This window comes from Stegodyphus dumicola, chromosome 2, assembly GCF_044657685.1.
Source record: "Stegodyphus dumicola isolate Sdum_Otavi_A_Nest chromosome 2, ASM4465768v1".
In the NCBI taxonomy this organism is placed as follows: domain Eukaryota; kingdom Metazoa; phylum Arthropoda; class Arachnida; order Araneae; family Eresidae; genus Stegodyphus; species Stegodyphus dumicola.
In genome coordinates, this window is record NC_140769.1 from 103,004,225 (window position 1) to 103,027,190 (window position 22,966).

General features: G+C 31.7%; 1 protein-coding gene across 3 annotated transcripts in view; it reads right to left on the reverse strand.

Annotated features, from left to right (window-relative positions):
* Positions 1-22,966, reverse strand: part of Not11 (CCR4-NOT transcription complex subunit 11) — a 115,645-nt gene that overhangs the window by 14,125 nt on the left and 78,554 nt on the right. For all 3 annotated transcript variants that reach the window (XM_035368101.2, XM_085810973.1, XM_035368100.2), the window contains one exon: positions 20,976-21,185. In XM_035368101.2, coding sequence (XP_035223992.1) covers positions 20,976-21,185 — 210 coding nt within the window. The remainder of the gene's footprint in view (positions 1-20,975; positions 21,186-22,966) is intronic.

The following is a 22,966-nucleotide window of genomic DNA, read 5'->3' on the forward strand; positions in this document are numbered from 1 at the left end:
AGCCAAACAGCAAAAGGCAACTTTACAATTATCATGGGCTAGATCCTTGTCATCATCCGCGCTTCCCCCATCGAAGTTACCCGAGTACAATACGGAATCAGAAAAAAAAAAAAAAAGAAAATTGTTTTCCCTTTTTATGACATATGTCCTATTTCCTTATTCCTTGTGGAAATTTTAACAATGTTTCATGGAATATTAGGGTTCCCACAAACCCTGGTTGGAAAATGCTGCAATAAACCCACAACACTGTATTCAATTATGCAATTTATTTTCTTTAAATCTGACAAGGTTTTTAGTTATTTTATACATGAAAATTGGAAAAACAGGAAAAGATTAAGGACTTGTCAGCAAACAAAATTTAATAAATTAAAGCAACTGTATACACAACTACATTCAATCTTGCAGTTCTATTATGAGCATAAAATAGAAATATGTTTTATGCATTATTATCAAACACAATCTAATACTGAACATAAAACAATATACTATGGATTACTAGCAAGCAATCTCTTAACAAAAAACACAAGTTTAATAAAATCGAATTTGAGAGTAAAATCCACTCCCTAAAAGCTTTTTAGCAAATACTAAATTATGAATATAATTTCTTGAAACACCCATACTACTTCACACATATTTTAAAAAAATATTTATACTTTTAAAAAATTCTTTTATTTTAAAAAATATTTGTTACAAACAGCACTATTAAAATCACAATCTAATGAAACTTTGTAAGAAATGGATAATTATGCATATAATTTATTATGCTGGTTAAAAAAGTATACTGGAATAATCATACATTAAAAGATACAAGAGATCTTATAACACTACAAAATATTTGGATTGTGATAAGGTCGCACAGAGGTTCTTTGTCTAGGATGAAATGATTTCAGAATGCACTGATATCTCTTGATAGCTCTTTCAGATCAGTGGTAAAATCCTGTTGCAATGAGGGACCTTTGTTAATGATTTCGGTTGCAGCGTCGAAGGTCACTCCAAGGAACAAAGAGATAAAAGAAGTCTTTTTATCAGGTGAATATGGACACCTCTGTTATGTAGGAGTGAAGGAATCTTGCCTTCGGGAGTTTAGCACAGGTAACAACTCAATGATATATAAAGGTGGTTTCCTGAGAAGTGCGAGAATTTTTCTGCTGGAGCTATGGGCATGTTGTCCCACTAGAACTATCACGCCTCGCATATAACGATAGTAGCGATAGAGCATTTTTCATGTTAACAAAGTTCTGAAATTACGGGACTGAATATATCCAAGTCCCACATCCTCTGGATATGCATTTATTAATGTTTTTATTTTGTTAAAATTCATGTTATTGCTATAACTTGAGTTAGAAGTTCATTTCAACCTGTATTATAACCCAGGGTTTGTGTGTTGTAATTTCGGCCACTACACCACAGCATCTTTTAAATCTGACACTTTTTGGGGTATTGGAGCTTAATCATCCTTACTTCTTTCTTCTTTTAATTACTTTTCTACACTCATTCGGTTCAATATAAAATAAAATTTAAAAAAATAATAATAATCAGTGTCCCTACTAGTCTTTCCACCATCTCCTAAAGCAAAATTCTCAAACTCAGATTGCATGTGGACTGCATGCATAACCTGAAAGCAATTGCCAGACAGATTTCTTGTAAACTAAAATTTCAAAGAACTAACTTTATTTCAAATTTCGCTTCCTAATATTTATCACAATATACATAAACAAAAATAACACAAAAGGAAAAATAAAATCAAAATTAGAGCTTATTTTCTAGCTGTAACAAATTTCTGTTGGTTACATTTCATACTTCAAATGTACTAACAGCTAAATGTTAAATTTTTGGATTGACATTTATTTCAAATAATTCTAATATGTTAAATTAACCGCTAAATAACTTACTTTTAACATAACTTAAAATAAACAAATTATGAAAAATCTACCAAATTTTTAGAGAAAATTACCCCAGTGGAACAAAACTTGAGCATAAATAAAATTTTCTTTTACAAATTCAATTTTTTATTGACACATGCAGAAGAAAAAATATATGATTATAAACCACCCAACTGCTCGATAACATTAAACTGTTGAAATTGTTTTTTTACTTGTCTTGAAATAATTGAAGGTTGATAACAAATGAGGACAAAGCGTCGCCTATCATTTTTTCATGTTTGTGAAATGCACCAGTTACTTTATATGTAGATATGTTATGCACAAAACCAGTTTAGCTTTAAATGACTTAACAAACCCTATCATTAAAGCTACAGGTTTTGTCTTTTGCCTGTAGCTCCAGTTTTAATTCAGTTTCTCAATTACATTTGTGAGAAAAGCATAAACAATTTTATATTTCTTTAGTTTTAACTACACTTGATGTGTTTTGAGCAGCTGTCTCGGAGAAAAAATACTTGAAACTATCTTCATCGTGTATTGTTGATGCTCATTGGTCAGTAGAGGCCTTTTGTTAATGTGTTAATTTTCAACAGTAGAAAAAAAAAATCTGATGTGTACATCACATGACTTCCTTGTATGGAATATTAAATTATACGCTTTTTTTTCTTGCATTTCATTTAAACTTATTGGATTGAATTAAATCTACTTCGTCGATAGTGCATAAACCACAAAATAAATGCACTCTTTAAAATTCACTAATTTTGTTTACTATAGTGACAGTTTGGCACTAGGTTCACTTAACTACGTTATATTTCGTTCATATTGTTACGAAATGTACAGGCTAAATGGGTGAGATAGCTTCCCCACAAAGCAGTTCTAGGGTTGCCATAAATGACAAGGGAATGCAGGGCTGCCACATTTGGCAAGAAATCGTCCATTTGGCAACAAAATTAGCAATATACCATGGACTGATGGAAAACCTTCTGGAACAAATTCTTACCTTTTTACCCCAGAATGTTCTCGAACACAAGCCTGCTGGTCCGCAGTGAGGGAGTATCGAGAGTGTGCCTCTGTGAGAAGGCGAGTGAGAGTGCCTCATCTGAAGTGCGAGATAGTCAGTATTGAGTTGGCATCTCGTCTAGCGAGCCAATCCCTGCGGAGCCGATCGAGTTGACAGTCGGGCAGCGAGTGCCGAGTGGGTCGTCGAGTAAACTGAAGGAGTCTGTTAGTGTATCGCGGTTAGTGCATCGTCGAGAGAGCGTGTTAAGCTCTGGGAACAACTGAACTGAATAGTTGGGACCTGTGCTCTGAGTGTCGTCGAGTGCATCGCGAGTTGCAGCGCGGAGAGTCTTGATATTATCTGGAGTTCCAAGAATGACCAAGCAGAGTCGGGAGCTGTACTCTAGTGCTTTTCCGTGAAGCTGTCTCCACCGTGATAGCTTGATAACCTGGAGGCTGTGTTGCTGATCGTGTCAGCATGTTTATAGTACCGTATATGTTGAAATTATTTCTTTTTCTCTCCGATGGAACCAATTTGTCTTTTATTATTTATCGTCTGTCGCCGACTAGGTCACGTGACTGGTGGCAGAGAAAGAATGTAATAACTCTTTTAGTTTAGCTTGAGTGCGACGCTTGAAATGATCTGTTCTTGGCTGCATAGTGGTAATCAACAATTATAATAATTGTTCTTGATAAACTAATCTTGGCCCTATGATGGGGGAATTTATATTATATGTAAATTTTGTGCTTTAAATAATGTAAAAATGTACATAAGCTCTTCATTAAATATTTCTGTGTTTCAACTGGAAGTTCTTATTTTCAAGTTGAGTCTTTACGTGAAAATGGTATATTGACTCTTGATTATACTAGTATATTCTTGATTAAATTGATGCTCTCCCAACTCGTGAATAAAATAGAATCATGAATCGTGATCATAACGCTCAAGTTTTATATGTTTTTTGGTGCAGAAATTCCCGGACCTTTAGATATTACCAAATCAAAAGTGAATATAGTTCTTGATTCGTGCTATGCTGGAGTAATGGAAGGACACCTGAAAATATCAGGTAAGCCATTTTCTTTTCATTCTTGAAGTATTCCACCTTGAAAAATAATGATTGATTTAAATAAAAATATTGAATATTCATGTTGATTTTTTGAAATAGCACTTGAAAGAATAATACTTCATTGATGCTTGAAAAAATAATTTATCTTAATCGAAGGAAATTTGTGGATTAAATATATTGTTTTTAAGGAAATGCTTGAAATATTGAAATACTGTACTTTAATGTTTATTACAATTATTTGTTGAATTTTATAAGGTTATATTCCATTACTTGAAATATGGAAAATGTAGACAAATTAAAGTCGAAAAGAGCTGCTATCAGATCTGCAATCACTAAACAAATAAATAAAGCAGAAAATTTGCTGGTAGCAGCGATTGAATGAACTGACACAGATTCCTTGTTAGAGTGTCAGGATATTTTGTCAGAAAAAGAAAATTCTTTAAATGAAATTGATAAAGAGGTAGATAAATTGATTGAAGATAAAGCTGAATATGAAAAAGAATTAAAATCTGTTGAAGAATACTCTCATAAAACTTTGAGTATGAAATCCAAAATTAAGAATAAAAAAAATGTAAAACAAAGAAAATGTAAAGCAGATACTGAAGTTAACGTAGTTCAAAATGTACCTGTAATTCCTGTAATCGAAAATAAATTTTTTGCGGCAGTTAAGTTGCCGAAATTAAATATTGAAAATTTCTCTGGTGATCCCAGCACTTATTTAGAATTTATTAACTGTTTCAAGAATGCTGTGGATAACAATGTTTCTTTGTCAAAAATAAGTAAATTTCAATACCTGAAATCTCTTTTGACAGGTACTGCACATAATGTTGTATCAGGGTTTGATCTAACTGATGAAAACTATGACGAATGTCTAAAATTGTTAAATGAGAGATATGGTAGGCGGGATACAATCATAAATTGTCATATAAATAAAATTTTGAGCTTAGAGCCAGTAAAATCATGAAATAATATAAGGGGACTTAGAAATCTATATGATAAATGTGAAATACACATCAGAAATCTCAAGTCAATGGGGGTAACAACAGGTTCATACCGTCATCTACTTTTGCCTATACTGTTAAAATTGTTACCAGAAAACATGGTTCTAGAATTTCATAAGAAAAATAATACAGAAAATGAGCATAAGATCAATGACCTATTGGAATTTATAAAAGAAGATTTCCTTGCCCGTGAGGCCACATCATTAGTAAATAATTCCTCTAGTAATAAAATGCATGACACTTACACTAACTTTAATTCCAAACAAAAATATAATCAGAACATTTCTTCTAAGAAAAGTGTTCCTTCAGCTGCTGCCTTGAACACTTCTATAAAAATATTTTGTGTATTTTGTGACTCTTCAGATCATACAAGCTTGGGTTGTTAAAGGTATACAGACCAAGAGAAATGTTTTAAATTAAAGAAGGGAGGACGCTGTTACAAGTGTTTCTTAAAATCACACCCGTCCTCTAACTGTAAAAGTAAATTAACCCCATGTTCAAAATGTGGTAATAAATTTCACAATGAGCTGTTCTGTAACAAATCAGAAAAACATGAAAGTCCTGAAAATATTAACACAGATAAATCCACAACCTTAGTATCTTACATTTCTGAACAGAAAAATAAAACTATTTCTACATTACTCCAAACTTGTATTGTATGTGTCTCTGGTGGTGATAGTGGTTCAGAAAAATGCTTTATAAAAGAAAATTTAGTAAGAAAACTGAATTTAAAGTCTATTAGAAAAGAAAATTTATTAGTATATTCATTCGGTGGACAAAAACCACAAGAATCATCATTTGACGTAGTTTCTCTTGAATTACAAAATGTTTCGCAATCAAGCCATACCATAAATATTGAAGCCTTGGTAGTTGAAAAAATAACTGGTGCTACAGTCAAAATTCCAGGCAAAGGTTTGATTCAACGCTTGAAAATGAGAGGATTTAATCCTGCTGATACAGGGCATGAATGGGAAATAACTATTTTACTAGGGTCAGAATTTTTTTAGAAAATTCAATTAGGTATTGTAGGAAAAATTGGAAAACTTTATACATTTCAGAAACTATTTTTGGACATACTATTCAGGGGCAGATAGAATCAAAAAATAGAAAAATAAATTGTTGTAGTGTATCAGTTGAGAGTGAAAATAATAAATTGAAGAAATTTTTGGATTTAGAAGTCATGGGTATTGTTGAGAATAACGAAAAGAATTCTACTGATTTAGAAATTATAAATGACTTTCAAAATAATTCGAAATTCAAAAATGGTCGTTATGAGGCAAAATTACTATGGAACAAATCTCGCGATTTATTGAGAAACAATCTTGAAGTGGCTAAAAGAAGATTCGCTGGTCTAGAAAATAAATTTAAGTGTAATGAAATGTTATTTGGGGAATATAACAATATTTTCAGGGAACAAGCACATTTAGGAATCGTAGAGGTATGCCCTGAAAACAGCTCAACACATAATTGTTATTTTATGCCCTACCATCCTGTAATTAGAGACGACAAAACAACAACAAAGGTACGCATCGTTTATGATGCTTCTTCAAAATCAAATAATGCTCTTTCTCTCAATGACTGTCTTCACCCAGGGCCAAATCTAAATCGAAATGTTTTGGACGTTATTTTGAAATTCTGTGAAAATAGGATCGCCTTTTCGGCAGATATCGAAAAGGCATTCCTTCAAATATCAATCGCAGAAGAAGACAAAGATTATCTGAGATTTCTTTATTTTAAAAACCTTGATAGAAAAGAGAGTGTAATTTCTTACAAAATGACAAGAGCAACCTTTGGTGTAACTTGTAGTCCTTTCATCCTTGCCTGCACAATAAAACATCACATTGATAAGTACAAGAATTCTAACTTTAAAACTTTTGAAATGCTTAACTCAAATCTTTACATGGATGACCTATTTTCTGGAGCGACAACTGTTGAAGAAGAGCTTAATCTGTCAAATGAATCTGTTAAAATTCTTGATGAAGGAGGTCTAAATCTAAGAAATTTAGCAAAATCACGTGTTGCACCAAGTTAATGCTTCCCCGCCTTGAATTGATGGGAGCACTGGTGGGTGCTAGGGGTGCCAACTACCTAAAAAATATTCTACATATTTCAACTGTCATTTTATGGTCAGATTCGGAAATAGTTCTACATTGGATTAAAAGTACAGCTAAAAGATGGAAACCTTTCATTGCTAAAAGAATTTCAGAAATACATGAAATTTCAGATCCTTGTTCGTGGAGACATTGCGAAGGAAAACTCAACCTTGCAGATCTAATAACAAAGGGTTGTTCTTCAAAAGAACTGATAAATTCTGCGAAATGGTGGCATGGTCCTGCATTTCTTTCGTTACCTGAAAGTCAATGGCCAAAACCCAAACTATTAGCATCAAAATTACATGATATATCAGAAGAATCTCGAAAATCGGAAGCTATTCTAGCGTGTTTGATCAAAACAGACAAAACTGAAAAGGTTCCACTCATGAATTTGACAAAATTTAGTTCCTTGAAAAAACTTTATCATATGACTGCTTGGATTTTCAGATTTATATCAAATTTAAAACTAAAAGGGGAAAATAAAAATTTTGCAGACAGAGTTAATGAATCTCCGCCTTTCGCAATTTGTGGACTCGATTTTGCAGGTCCGTTGTATGTAAAAGAAAATGATAACAAATACTACATTTTATTGTTTACTTGCACCACTACAAGAGCTATTCACCTGGAGCTCATAAAAGGCATGAGCACTGAAGAATTTTTACTAGCGTTCCGCAGGTTCGTATCCCGAAGAGGTTTGTGCTCCACTGTAAACTCGGACAATGCTAGAACATTTAAAAGAGTGGAACTTGAATTAAAGCAAATGTGGAAGGTGATTAACCATATTGAAGTTAAAACATTTTATGCTTTGCATGGAATCGCATGGAAATACATTGTGGAACGTGCTGCCTGGTGGGGCGGTTTTTATGAACGTTTAGTTCGCAGTGTAAAAACTAGTTTAAGAAAGAACATTGGGAAATCATCTTTGACTCAAAGTGAATTAGAAATGCTTTTGCTTGAAATAGAAGCAATGATAAACTCGTGTCCATTAACATATGTCTTTTCTGATCTTGAACAGCCCTCCGCACTTACTCCAGCCCACCTGTTGATTGGTAAACGACTCTTGAGTTTGCCAGCTGTAAGGAGGAATGACTTGAATTTACCAGGTCCCAGAGAAGTAATGTTGAAACGTTTCCATACACGAGAAAATCTAATAAATCACTTTTGGAACAGATGGAAAAAAGAATATCTCCTGGGCTTGAGATCTGCTCTTTATACTGGTCAGAAGAAACCATCTGCATTCAATGTTAATGATATAGAGCTTGTTCATGATGAAAACTTACCTAGAAGCTGGTGGAAATTAGGAAGAATAACCAAAACTTTTATTGGTAGAGATGAAATGATCAGATCGTGTGAAGTGAAAACTCGTAATTCGGTAATAAAACGTCCAGTGCAGCTATTGTACAATTTAGAAATTGATTATATCAGTAATTGCAATAATCAGTGACTGGTCAAAAAATAGACTGAATGACTGATAAACTGATGATAGACAACAACAAAAAAATATATATATATATATATATTCTTTCCTAATGTTTTCATTTATTCATTTTATTATTTTCCTTGGTTTAATGATTTGTGGTGATCTTGAGAAATGTTAATTTAAATGTTTTGTTTTTTCTATAGTTTCAGAAAAATTTTTCTTGGTATTAAGAAATTATTGATATAATGTGACCTGTATATGTAAGTAATTTTTATTTGTTTCTTATTGTTATAGTAATATTGTAATGGTTAGTTAAATTTGTGATGAACCTATTGTTCATTGGGGGGGTTGTTGAAATTATTTCTTTTTCCCTCCGATGGAAATAATTTGTGTTTTATTATTTATTGTGTGTCGCCAACTAGGTCACGTGACTGGCGGCAGAGAAAGAATGTAATAACTCTTTTAGTTTAGCTTGAGTGCGATGCTTGAAATGATCTGTTCTTGGCCGCATAGCGGTAATCAACAAGTATAATAATTGTTCTTGATAAACTAATCCTGGCCCTATGATGGGGAAATTTATATTATATGTAAATTTTGTGCTTTGAATAATGTACATAAGCTCTTCATTAAATATTTCTGTGTTTCAATTGGAAGTTCTTATTTTCAAGTTGAGTGTTTACGTGAAAATGGTATATTGACTCTCGATTATACTAGTATATTCTTGATTAAATTGATGCTCTCCAAACTTGTGAATAAAATAGAATCATGAATCGTGATCATAACATTCAAATTTTACAGTATACTCCTGAATATCCGCGGAATTGGGTGGTGTGGCCGCCGCAGATAATCCGAAAAAAGCTAAAAACAGGTATAGCAAAAGAGAAAACAGTAATTCAACTTTTGAAAAATCGTTTTATGTACAATAAAACGTAAAATAAACAGCAGGAAATGTTTAACTAACGCTTAATATTTTAGTATATCACTTAAAACTAACCTAAAATGCAGTTTGTTAATGAAAACAGAAAGTGCTTTGTATACTTACGAGAGGCGTCAAGGATACACCAAAAAATTAATGCGTATGTACTGTTTTAATACTGTAATGTATTATGTAATTACAAAAGCATAACTGTAAAACTACACCTTTTTGAGAAATCGGTCATTTGTGTTTGCTTCATGCTTTGGAAACATTTTCTCTTGATTCAAGATTGCATTTTTCGCAGCATAAGTTTCTCGGCCAACTCCGCATCGTCTTGTTCTTCCAAATAGCTCAGCAGTCTGTCGACTTGTTGCAAGGCCCCTTCGTGAGTCTTCCGCATCTGCACAGTGGGCTCTTCTTCGCCTTCACTTCGCTGTCCTTCATTCTTGGTCTCTTCCCTTGCTGTCTTCACAATTTCGTTATCTGTCAAGCGTTCAAAGCCAGGTTCGTTGACGTCACACTCCAACAACTCGTTAATGTTTTCAGCAGCAATATTCTCACCACCCGGAACTGTTTTCACCATATCGGCAAGAGTTGCCGTAGGAGTGTCTACATCTTCATTCTCTTCTTCACAACTCAAAGGGGTTAGGTTGTTGTTGGCTTCAACATTAGGCATGAGTTTTCTCAATGATTTTACGAGGGTTGATGGTTTCACTGAGTCCCATGCAGATGCAAGTCGTAGATGCTGCCAAGATTATGTAGTGTTTCCAAAACTCTTTCAGATCATAACCTTCTTCAATTTTGGTCATTAGCAGCTTGGTTGGGTATCTTCTCGTCATTGTTGCAATAACTCCTTGGTCCATGTGTTGGATTAGCACAGTTTCGTTTGGAGGGAGAAACTTTGCAAACATTTGTCCATCAGAAAACTTTAGTACAGTTGTTGCTGGGTGAGAAGATGCGTTTTCGATCAATAGCACAGCTTTTTCAAACAGGTTTTTCGATTTAAGATGTTCACGCACTTGAAGGACAAAGATTGTTTCGAGCCATTCTTGAAAAAGTTTCGGTTCATCCATCCCCCCCCACTTTTTTTTTTTTTTTTTTTTTTTTTTTTTTTTTTTTTTTTTTGACTTTCCAACAACAACAAATCTAAGTTTATGTCCACCGGTAGCGTTACTGCAAGACATGATAGTGATCCTTTCCTTGCTGCTTTTATGGCCCGCTGCTTTACTTTCACTTTCAAATGCTAAAGTGTGAGTGGGAAGACGTTTCCACAAAAGTCCCGATTGGTCGGCATTGTAAATTTGTTCAAAAGATAGCTCTTTTTTTAAAACAAATTCTTCAAATTCATGGTGGAAATTGTCGGCTGCTTGCTGGTCACCAAGTTTCTCCCCATGAAGTCCAATTTCTTGGATTCCATGTCGCTGCTTAAAATGAGTCAACCAGCCAGAAGACACATCAAAATTTCCTTTCAGGCCTAACAACTCAAAAAAGGTTTTTGCCTTCGCTGCAATGATAGGACCATTTACAGGAGTACTCTCTTTTCAAACTTGAGCTAAACACTCTGTCAATGCTGTGTCTAGCTCATTAAAGGTAGAACCATTCATAGTTTTTCGTGTTTTAATTGCGGAAGCACTGTCCGACATTGATGCAAAGTTCACCAGTTTGTCCTTTTGCTTTAGAATGTCACGCACTGTTGTGTTGTTTCTGATATTCCATAATCTAATTCCATCTGCTGTCTTGTAGCGCCGTTTGCTACTTTGGAAATTAATTCTAGTTTTTGTGCAATTGTCAACACAACCTTCTTTTGTTTTCCTGACATTTTAAATCAGTAACGAAAAACACAAAACCAAAAAGCACAAGCACTGAACACAATAAAAGATAAGAAATTAACTCCGACCGGTTCGTAAACACTATCAGGCTTAAACTAACAATGGCGAGTGGGAGGAAGTGGACGTGTCAGTAAGACGAGAGAGGGCGGTGGAACAGGCACTGCAAGGGTGAGTAAGAAATCACTTACTCATCAGAGGGGAAGGTTCTAAGAAGGCCTGGGATATTTTTGCCATAAATAAGCACGATGTTAGCAAATTGAACGTTTTGCTCAGTTTTGTGAACATATTTATTTTCTTCACTTTATGCTTGTAAAAAAAAAAAAAAAGAGAGAGAGAGACATTGTGTGGCAGGCATGGATAATCGGGAGTCTACTGTAGTTCATCGATAACTGTAAACGTGTTTTGGAGCTGTCCTGACAATACTGGCCAATAAAGTGTGTTTCGATACTTCATCAAGTAGTGTCATCATTATTCACTCCAAATCCATACGAACCCCGTACGAACATGAAGGAAGAAAATAACGCAACAACTGGTGTCAGAAGCAGAAGAGAAAAACGTAACAATATTATAACTCAGAATGCACAAAATTTTTATCATTTGAAGAATTATCTAATTGTTGCCACATGTTCTATTCAAGTACTATAATAAATCTAGAACTATGTATAACAGAAATTAAACAAACAAAACAAAAAAGATATAGTTTTTCACAGGCAATTTAGTATTTCTCATTCAATTAATTCAGTTCTCACTTTGCGACAAGGCAAAAATACATAAAAACTCAAAAATATCTATATTAAAAATTATGAAGTAAATCTTAAACACTTATTTCCTCAAAAAATTCCAGAATGGATTAAGCATGATTTAATTCACAATAATAAATGAAGGCGTTATTTTTGTTGTTGCGAAACTTAGTCTCTCTAGATTGGCAACAAAACTGCTAGTCTGCTGTTTCAAATGTAAACAAATAATAGTGATGTTATTTAAAGATCAGGCTTAAGTGTACTTAAACAGCTTTTAAATTGTTAATAATTGTACAAATATTGCTTTCAGATTTACTAAAGACCTTAACCAGAAGATAAGAACAACATAATTCAATCATTTTTAAAGCAAAAAATGCACAATTTACAAACATATAAGAGTAAAGAAACTGAGATCACTGAGCTGGGTAACAGAGTGGAAATATATATAAATATATTTATATATGTTTGGCGCATCCAATAGCAACCAAAATACGAGGTGAACATCTACATGCTATAGCAGTCCTATATACAAAATTTCAACGTTCTGAGGCTACTTGTTTTTGAGTTATGCGAGATACATACGTGCGTATGTACCTACAGACACCATGAAAATTTCTCTTCAGATTTCATTCATCTCCCTCTATCAATTTTTCATATCCACTTTCAATTTCTTCAAGCAGTTGGTTCATAAGTTCTTGATAATTCAGAGCTCGTCCATGAATAAAGTGTACAGTTTTAATTACTATTTCCATAATAGCATCCATTTGCGAACTTTTGGCAAAGGTTGCTTCTAGATGAATAATGTAATATATAGTGCAAAACGTATTCTGAAACTTCCCTTTTTCAGTATAGTTCATAATTTTATTGCTACTCCATTTTTTTTACTAGCCACAGCAGCTGCACCATCACTTGCAAATCTATCCGTTTTATCAATTTACATATATCTATTAGTTTTTATTAGAAAAAAATATTCTGTGCAACAGGTTTTCCTTAAGGTCAGTTCTCCCATCTACTGCTGGTGAAAATGCTGAAAAAGTACTAATTTCCTATTTGAAAAACCCACCCTTTTCTGTCACTTTTTTTTTACCCTTTTATGAAAAACATGGCTTGCAATTTAATCTCTTAATTAAAATCACAATCATAATTTTATTCACAACTTTAATTCAAGACAATGAATTTTCATATGAAAGCAATTCTCGAGAATTTTGTACAATTTCAAATGATTAACACTGATGCAACATACATCTAATGACAAACACATTTATTTAGCAACTCAAACTCATTAGCAATACAAAGTACTAACTCATTGAGGGGAGGGGGAAAGATAAACAAATAAATAGACACACCCCACAATATAAAATTTCTACTATCTGCTGCCTGGTGAATAAATTTATTTATTTGTACCAACATCTCACCTTAGCCCAGGCACCCTGACATGCAAGCATGCAATGTTATAACTTTTTTTTTTTTTTTTTCATTTAATTGACACTGCAAATATATTCAGTGTATCCCTTTTTCATTCACTAGCAATCATGCAGGTAAACACAATCCATATGCTATTAATCTCTAATTTTATTTATATTCATATTTTAAACTATCATTTCCTGAGATGCAATGATTAATTTCTATTTTCCCCTTAGTTTCTTTTGAGGGTATGTCAGAACGCTGTTATATGTATTACATATAGCTGTTTAATTTTAACTGTATTTTTCTTTAGTTTCATAATTCAACTCTATGTAATGATTGCTAAAATGTTAGCTAGCGCTTTTCTACTTTCTTAATAAACAATATATTGTAATTCACTCCACAAATAATTTATGCTGTAATAGAAATCTGCTGCAAGTGTATTACAACAAATACAAAACTTAAACGAAATAACGGGCAGCATAAAACTGCATTAGGGCCAGTTTAAGACCATTGCTCTAAAGCATCTGTTAATTTAACAGTGTCTTCAACAATATTCCTTTTTAGATAACTTTTCGTTATTTTATATAATCAATTTTTTCATTGATATTAACAAAGAATATGTTAATATCAATGATTGCAACAACAGATTTAGATAATAACTGAGAACTGAAGTATTAGATCTCAAAATTGTAGTAATTCACAAAAATCTTACTTTCTGTCAAAAAATAATTTGTAGAATTGAGATAAAAGCCCCATAAAAATATCTTTTTTTATATTACAGAATATAAAAAAGAAATTTTTATGGGGCAGAAACACAATGAATTGTGTGAAACTCTGAAGCACAATGAATTCTGTTGTAAAGCTCAGTCAATTACCTTCTGCTTATACTTTTTTTAGTTTTAATATTTTTTTATATATCTTCCACAGAAATGATGTAATTATATTTAATGGATGAATTTATTAGATTAAATTGTTTATATAAAATTTTCATCATGCTCAGCATCAGGTTACAGATCTTAAAGCTAAGTTTGCTAGTTTTTTTTTTTTTTTTTTTTTTTTCAATGCTGAAATTTTAATCGCAAAGAAAGGAAAGGCTTACCTTTGTTAAGAATGCATAAAGATTTCATATTCATAACTGTGAAAATTTTACTGTAATCAATGCCTGCGTTGAAATAATGAGGTTTATTTTTAAAATTTAGACCAAAGGTAAAGAATAAATAAATATAAGAACAAAATGAAGGACTGACGTAAGGGAATAAATAAGGACTGAAGGTAAGAAATGTACTGCTTCTTTAAACATCCAGATAAAATGAAACAGCAAATACACACACTACAGAGATCATTTGATTAGTGAAGATATCTGTGCTATTATTTATATAAATGATCAGCTCAATCATTGCTGAAGCACAGAACTGATTTCAAATATCTAAAGAAAGTCAAGGTATTTTATAATATAAAGTAATATAATAATGAAGACACAATAACACGCCGAATAAATACTAATTCAGAAGTCAAACAACAAAAATCAGCGTTAATTTACAAAATTTTCACTGTGAAAATTTTGTAAATTAACGCTGATTTTTGACTTCTGAATTAGTAATATAATAATGGTAAGCTATTTCTAAATTTCTTTAAAAAAATCCTTACCTATACAGTAACATATCTTTTAATACAAAGAGTGACCTATAATAGATGTACACTTGAAAAGTTTTAAAATAGGTTTTATTGACATGAAGACTAACATAAGATAATAATGACTAAACATAATACTTAAAAATCATATTTGCTTGGAAATATATGCCTTAAATCGAACATCAGTTGTTTCTTCAAGTATCACCAAGCATGAAAATTACAAATACTGCTGTATTTAATCCATTTACTGCTATTGATAGCTACAGCATCTTTGACAATATTCAAATGGTGTGTGTACTTTTAAAGTAAGAGGTTTTCATATTATATATATGAAATATATAAAATAATATATATTTCATATATATAATATGAAAACCTATATATTTCATATATATATAATTATATATTACTTTGATATAAAATAATATGATGTCTTATAATACATTTCCTGCAGTGTTCCTTGGCATAGTTTGTTATGGTGTGCCGAGCACTTTCTAATTTACCTGCAGAACACAATAAGATTTTTCTATTAATTTAGATGAAGATCGACTTTTGATTAAGCTTTCAGATTTAAAATATAGTTCATGTTGTAATTTACTGAAAATTTCTCTTTGAATTTCTCAAATGAAAATGTATATATAAATATATGTATATTAAAATGTTAAAAATACTTTATTTACAATAATTAATACACAGTTTAAACAGCAATATTTCTTATAATAAACTACACTTTTGCTGAAATTTTGCCAAGCTGCCAAATTTGCTTTTAAATTTTAAACAGTCTTTAAAAACTTGCAATATAAATATTTTATTCCATCTTATTATCAAAAAACAAGTAATAATTTCAATAATAATTTTTTAATAAGAGTAGTTTTAATTTAGCTAAGAACAATTTTAAAAGAAAAGCTTTGTTACTTCACTTCGACATACATAAAAGCATGTCCTAAATATTACAGCCTCCTTTAAAGTATAAAGGTATGTATTTCCCTTGCATAATTCTTTAATACAAAAAAACATGTGATTGTACACTGGTTAAAATGCTGGCAATACTGCTTTTCACTCATTTTCAAATAAATTGTATGAATACAAATTTTTATCAAACCATGTACAAGCACTATTTCATACATTTTGTGATTACTAATTCAACTGACGTTTCCGGGTTGGTATGACAAAATACTGTCAGTTTCCAAAAAGTCACCAAACATTGAAGTTAAACATTATAAAATAAAGTGGGAATATGTATGCTTTATTTTCACATAATTTTATTACATTATTGAAATTTTAATGATGTGACAATAAGGTTGATATATTAGAAGAAATTTACAAATAACAAAATGAAATATTGCCAAGTTAAAGCTGTTTTAACCCTTTGACGGGCTCCCACCTTTTTTATCAGGTTTTATCTCCCAGATGAAAGCTCCAAAATTCCATTTAAAATACATACAATTACACCTTTTACTTATCTAAATGTATAACAGAAGGCAGCACTAGTATTCATTCATGAAAATAATGTAAAATAAATATTCTTTGCAGGTCTAATTTTTAAGCAGTTTTTCCCCTTAATTTCTTATGCAATTTAAATCGTCTGAACAACAGCTTTTGGTGTTAGAATGAATATTTTTATATGAAAGTTTCCTTCTTTAATAAAAATTATTATTTGGATTCATATTAATTAAAAATGGTTGAAATTAAAAGGTGGGACACATACGTCCCACCGTGCATGTAGGAATTGCTGCTACTAGATGGCAGCACCATTCAAACATCTTTAAATTCAAGTATGTTCATTTTATATGTTGATAATGCAAATTTATATTTTTTAATAAATTGAAATAATGTTAAAACTTGAAAAATATTTTGTATTTTTTCCAAAAGAAATGAAAATATAACTCTGTAACATGAAATGTCATTGAATACTGAATGGATATATGAGTTTGAGTCACCATAGAAAAATATCCTAAGCAGAGGAAAGAGAGGTGAAATGTAAATAAACATGACGACCTTCTAAATATCTTCTTTTTCAAACCTATAACAAATACAGTACTGGAGCGAAAATCTTCTCTGTTTCAAATCTATTATGAAATCATTAAAAAATATCTAAAAATTCGTACAGAGAGCATTTTTTTAAAAATTATATAAATTTTTTGAAAACGTATTTTTTATTTTGCAAATACGATCAATATTTTCTAGATAATTACTCAAAAACGTTTTTACATCTTGCATTTTCATTTGGTTGCTAAAACTAGCACTTAAGATAAGCATGTTAGGAGAATTTATGCCCAGGTAAAGATACCATTGTACCGCTCTAGATGCACGGTGTGGCAAGCAGTATCCCACCACGTCATGAATTAAAGGTTTACCTTCCCCCCCCCTTGAAATAACATTGAATTAGGGACTAGTTATCTATGTGTAAAGTTATTCCCCTCCCCCCAAAAAAAAATTATATGCACCGAACCTCAAAGGGTTAAAGTTGGTAAAATGGGGATTAATTGCCATCCCTAATGAAAGCACAGTGTAAGAATGCAGAAATTATGATATCTTTCCAACATTTCTTCCCACCCCTGTTGAAAAGCAGAGTTCTCCAATCAACCCGTGACGAACAATAACCCCAAAGTAGATAATGGGGGTTCTTCACCATGTGACCTCATGGTAACCCTAGTCGAATAAAAATATCTGCCAAAAATAGATTTGCCAACAAACTGTCATCTCAAAATGATTTTTGGCATTTTCAAAAAACAGGTAGAAAATTTCACATAAAACCATACAGTTGCAGTAAATCTCTTAAAGTATGAAAAATTTCGAATTGGTACAAATAATATGATTCACTGCTTTCGCAGACCTCAATCAATGTACACTGCAGAGAAAAAAAAGGGGGCTAGTTCTCTATCTCCCGTTTTACTGAGCCGATTGACAAAATTCAAATTGCATTTTTCATGTCTCGAAAGCATGACTTAGGATATATATTAGATTTATATACAGTCAAAAGTCGTTAATCCGGACTCGTCGGGACTTCGGCGATTCCGGATTATCGATTTTTCCGGATTATAGATCATCAGTTTAAATCTGGTAAGATGGCATGCAGAAATTACAAAATTAAAAATATGAAACCGTAATTTATGAAATAAAGAACAATTATGATCTAAAGGGTATCAAAATTTACAAAAACAAAAAGCTTAATATTTATTTGTTTACTGTATTAAACATTTCCTTCAATGTAAGTTGCTTCGTTTCATGTGATAATACTTTCTCTTTAATTCTATTAAACAGACATAATTTCTTGTTTAGTTACAAAGTTCCGCTGTTCAAGTCCTACAATTGCTGTGTTGAGAATACCGACTAATTTGTCAATCGAAATGTTTTCGTTTTCAATAACCTCTGGGTCACTTTCTTCACTATAACTGGGTCACTTTCTTCACTTCTAAGCGAATTATAATGACGAGGAACTTGATTTAAATCATATCAAAGACGGAGTATATCGAGATGAAATACTACACTTAGTACGGAATTATAAACCAAATAAAATAAAAACATCTGCTCTGAAGATAAGGATAGTGCTGACAGATCAACTTCCAATCCGCAGCGTGAAATTGATAAAAAGATTTCGGATTTCAAAACATACTTTCGCTTTGTAGATACAAATTACATATTAGTAAATATATATCGGAAATTCTATTTGACATAATCTTTCTAATCTATCATAATCTAATAATGACATTTCTGCCCCCCCCTCTGCCGCAGAGCAGCGTGAAATTGATAAACAGATTTTGGATTTCAAAACATACTTTCGCTTTGTAGTAAATATATATCGGAAATTCTATTTGACATAATCGAAAGTTCAAGCTTACTTTTATAAAATTGCTCTAACAGTCTGCAAAAAATAATAAGCCGGATCCAATTCGAAGATTAAGGAACAACGCAATCTGCAACATTAACTGAATTAGATAACTTTAGCTTAGCGTATAACTCCGTTACACATTAAACGCACATGCGCAGAAACATATTCGCAGCTGTAAGGGTCTTATGCGCTCTCGTAAACGCCTGTGCGCATGCGTGAACGCGACGCATGCGCAGAAAGTTTGTAGCTTTGAGGTCCGGATTATAGATCATTCCGGATTATGGGTGTCCGAATTAACGACTTTTGACTGTATAGCACTATCCTAATATAGGTATTTTGGCACAAAATCATACTTTTTCTGAAATGACGTGCCAATTTTTTCCCATAATTCGATTCTACATCTCAAATTATGGCAAACTGCCAAGTTTTGTAAAAATCACACAAGTAGTTTTTTAAAAATTAGCTCTCAAGATTTTAGCTCATCAATGTTAATTGAATTTGATATATATTTATTAATCTTTTTTTATTAAGCTTACTTGATTCCCTCTTCCGTAATTCAAAATTTAGGCTTAATCCAAATATAATTTGCCTATTTATTATGATTTATTTTTAAAATTTGTATTTTTAGATACTTTTTATAAATTTTTCAAAAATTTTTTTGTATTATAACCTATAAAATGTTTAACAAGTAGATAAATTTCTAGGTGCACCTGTAAACAATTAAAGACTTTATTTAAAATTTTCTAAAATATACATTAATTAACATAATGGAGAGTTCTGAAATTTGGCGTCTTGTTTTTGAGCAACAAATGTGGTTTACGCATTTTGTTCAAATCATTTGAAAAATAGGTTGCTATAAATTAAGAAGTTCGCCAAGTAAATTATTCTTCGCAAAAGCTGAAAAAAATACACCAAGATAAATTTTGAAACACATTTTACAAAATTTAATACTTAGACATAATTTGAATCATAGAATCGAAATATGGAAAAAAAAGGCATGTCATTTCAGAAAAAGTCTGAATTTGTGTCAAAATAATTATGTTAGAATGATGCTAGACATAAATCTTATATATATGCTATGTCGCACCTTCGCGACATCAAAAATGCAATTTGAATTTTGTCAATTGGCCCAGTAGAATGGGAGATATAGAACTATCCCCCTTTTTTTTTTTTGTGTGTGTGTGTGTGTGTGCAGTGTACATAAGCTGCAAAACTAAAACCAGCACAGCACAACAGATGGGATTTCTATGGACAAGATCCCTATATTGTCCCTTGTTAAATGGGTCTTGCTGATTTCTTACCCTCCCTTAAATGCCATTCAATAATATTCTTTTGTAATTTACTAGTGTTTGTAATTTATTAGTGTATTCAATTTATAATTTTGTTGTATTTGGCATGCAAAAGAGTTTTTCGCAAAAGTAATTCCCAAGTTTTCGAAGTCTAAAAATACATTAATAATACTCTCATGGAATTTTATACTTTAGAATCATAATCTGGAAATTGTACAAAAGATTATTACACCATAATTTACCAATTCGAAATATTTTTCATTTCGAATCAATGCACATAATTCTATGAGTTGGGTATATGGCAATACTGAAGTCTGCTGCTGTTTTCTAGAACACAATTCTGTAGGATTACATGAATAAGATAGCCATTTTGAATATATATATATATATTGATCAATATTTTTCACAATATTCTGCACAGAAATGCACTTAATCTCTTGACATTTTTTACAAACTGTTATTTTATTTTTAGTTATGTACAGATGTAAACATTTCTCTCTTCAATTTGTGTATGGTCCCTGAACATGACCTCTAATTTTTAACATAAAATATCTCGATTACTTTTTGTCATATGGAAGTCAAAATTTTTGCGCTTTATTTTTTAAAATGAGTACAAAATTTTTCTAAATATATATGTACCAAAAGAATGTATAAATAACCAAAAGAATGTATAAATAGTTACAATTTTTACAGAATTAAATCTCTTTAAAATTGCTAAAATATGAACATTTGCATCATTTAAAACATTACTGTAAGTAGAAAAATTGTTGAGAAAAATAAAAACCAGGTAAGAACTTTTGTGGACACTGTGTATAATACTCAAGAATAACTGTACATGAATTAAATATATTGCTTTGAAGTTCATATACTTACTTTTGCAGGAGTGAGTCCTATATGATATACTAATTTTGGATCAACTTGTAACTCTGACATCAATTGTTGCTGCTGAGAAAGAGTTAAGGTTGACTTAAATGCTTTAGCCATTAGGCGCTTAGCTTCTACTCCAGCTGTATTACTCACGCACATTGATGTGTCCCATGCAACTTTATGCTCCGCAGGATTAGTAAGATTCATCCAAACTAACTGTTAGATAAAATAAACATATAATATTTAATTGTATAAAATAATATTTTTTCCACAGGATTAGTAAAATTAATCTAACTAAGAAATAAAACATAACACACAATATTTAATTATATCAATCAATTATCCTCTGCAAGATTAATCATATTCATCTAAACTAACCAAAAATAAAATATAGAATACTATACTTAAGTATACCAAACAATATTCAAGAATTCCTGATATGATTAGAGAAAATACAGTAAAACCAACAATAAATTTCTATATTTCTATTCTTTCTTTTATTTAAATTTTATTAAATTACAAAATAACCTTACCAAAGACTAAATTCTGGAAAAATTACATTATAACTGCTATTCAAAATTAAGCCATTTTTGCTGTAGAGAGTTTTGCACACTGGAGATAAAAGTATTTTATTCCGTACAGTATATTGCCAATGCTCGACTTGAAATCATTGAGTTTCTTAATAAAAAATTCATTAAAGTTTAAAAAATATCATACTGATAATAAAACAAATTCAAAATTCAGGATTTGGGCTTCAGATGCCTTATTCAGGTGGAGGACTGTGTTATTAAAAATTTGATGGGTCTAGGCATAGTTTTTTCACTACATCAGAAACATAGATACATTTATGCAGATTCTTCATTATTTAACTTCTTTATAATATTTGGTGGCCAACCATTTGAAAAGTGATACAGCCATTTATAGTGATTTGATGCAAAATGCCATTTCGAGGCTAACAGTCCTTCTGGGCTAATGCTCCTTTGGGCTATAAAAAATAAGTTTCTCGCAATTCTTATTAATACTTTTAGAAAACATTTATTTATTTTTACATTAAAGGTCATCACATAGAATACTTAGCACTTTTGTTGTTGTTGTTCCTGTTGTCTTGGCATAGAGGGTTTGTCCATAAAATAATGAGACTTGCAGCATGGGAACAGTGTTGGCAATAGTGCATGAAAGTCCAAAGAAGAACTTTAACAAAATATACAAATCATATCAATAAATTCTTTTTACAAGACACAGTCGTTATTTCACGAACAAACTTCCTACTTTGTCGTTGCAGATATTACCAGTTTGGTTTGACTGCTAGTGCCACATTCTTGGTGATATCTGTCTTTGCAACCCTGTCTGCACAACTGCATTTTTCATCTAATCATTGTAGTTGTTCTTTTTTTTCCCCCAATGGATTTCAAGACTGGATTTGCTACTGTGAAAGAAAACGTCATGGATAGAGCTATTGTATTTTCAAGCAGCTAGCATAGATATAAATCTTCCAGTTTGCAAGCAGCCAGTCGGGTAATTTTTCAGTAACAAAGACACTGTAAACTTTATGAATGTTTCTTTTGGGACAAAGAAACGCAGATGTAAAAAGTGAGGCAAATACTATGATGCATATGGTGCTCAAAGAAGCCCACAAGAACATACATGAGGAAGACTACAGCACTATAATGCAAAAGTACCATTTGAAAGGACTGCTCTAGACATTTTTTAACCTTTGCCTCGTATGACTAAGGATGACAAATACATCCTAATTGTCCTGGATTACTTTAGTAAACAGTTGGAAGTTTACACCAACCTTGATCAAGAAGTTTCACCATCGCAGAACTGGATATCACCATTTGGCATGCCTCTTTTTACTCACTATGACCAAGAAACAAACTTCACATCTTCCATTTTTAAAGGAATATGAAAAACTTTCAGTACGGAAGAGATCCAGATCAGTCTTTTACATCCACAGCTGAACAGCACTGTGGAGAGATTTAATCAAAAAATATTAA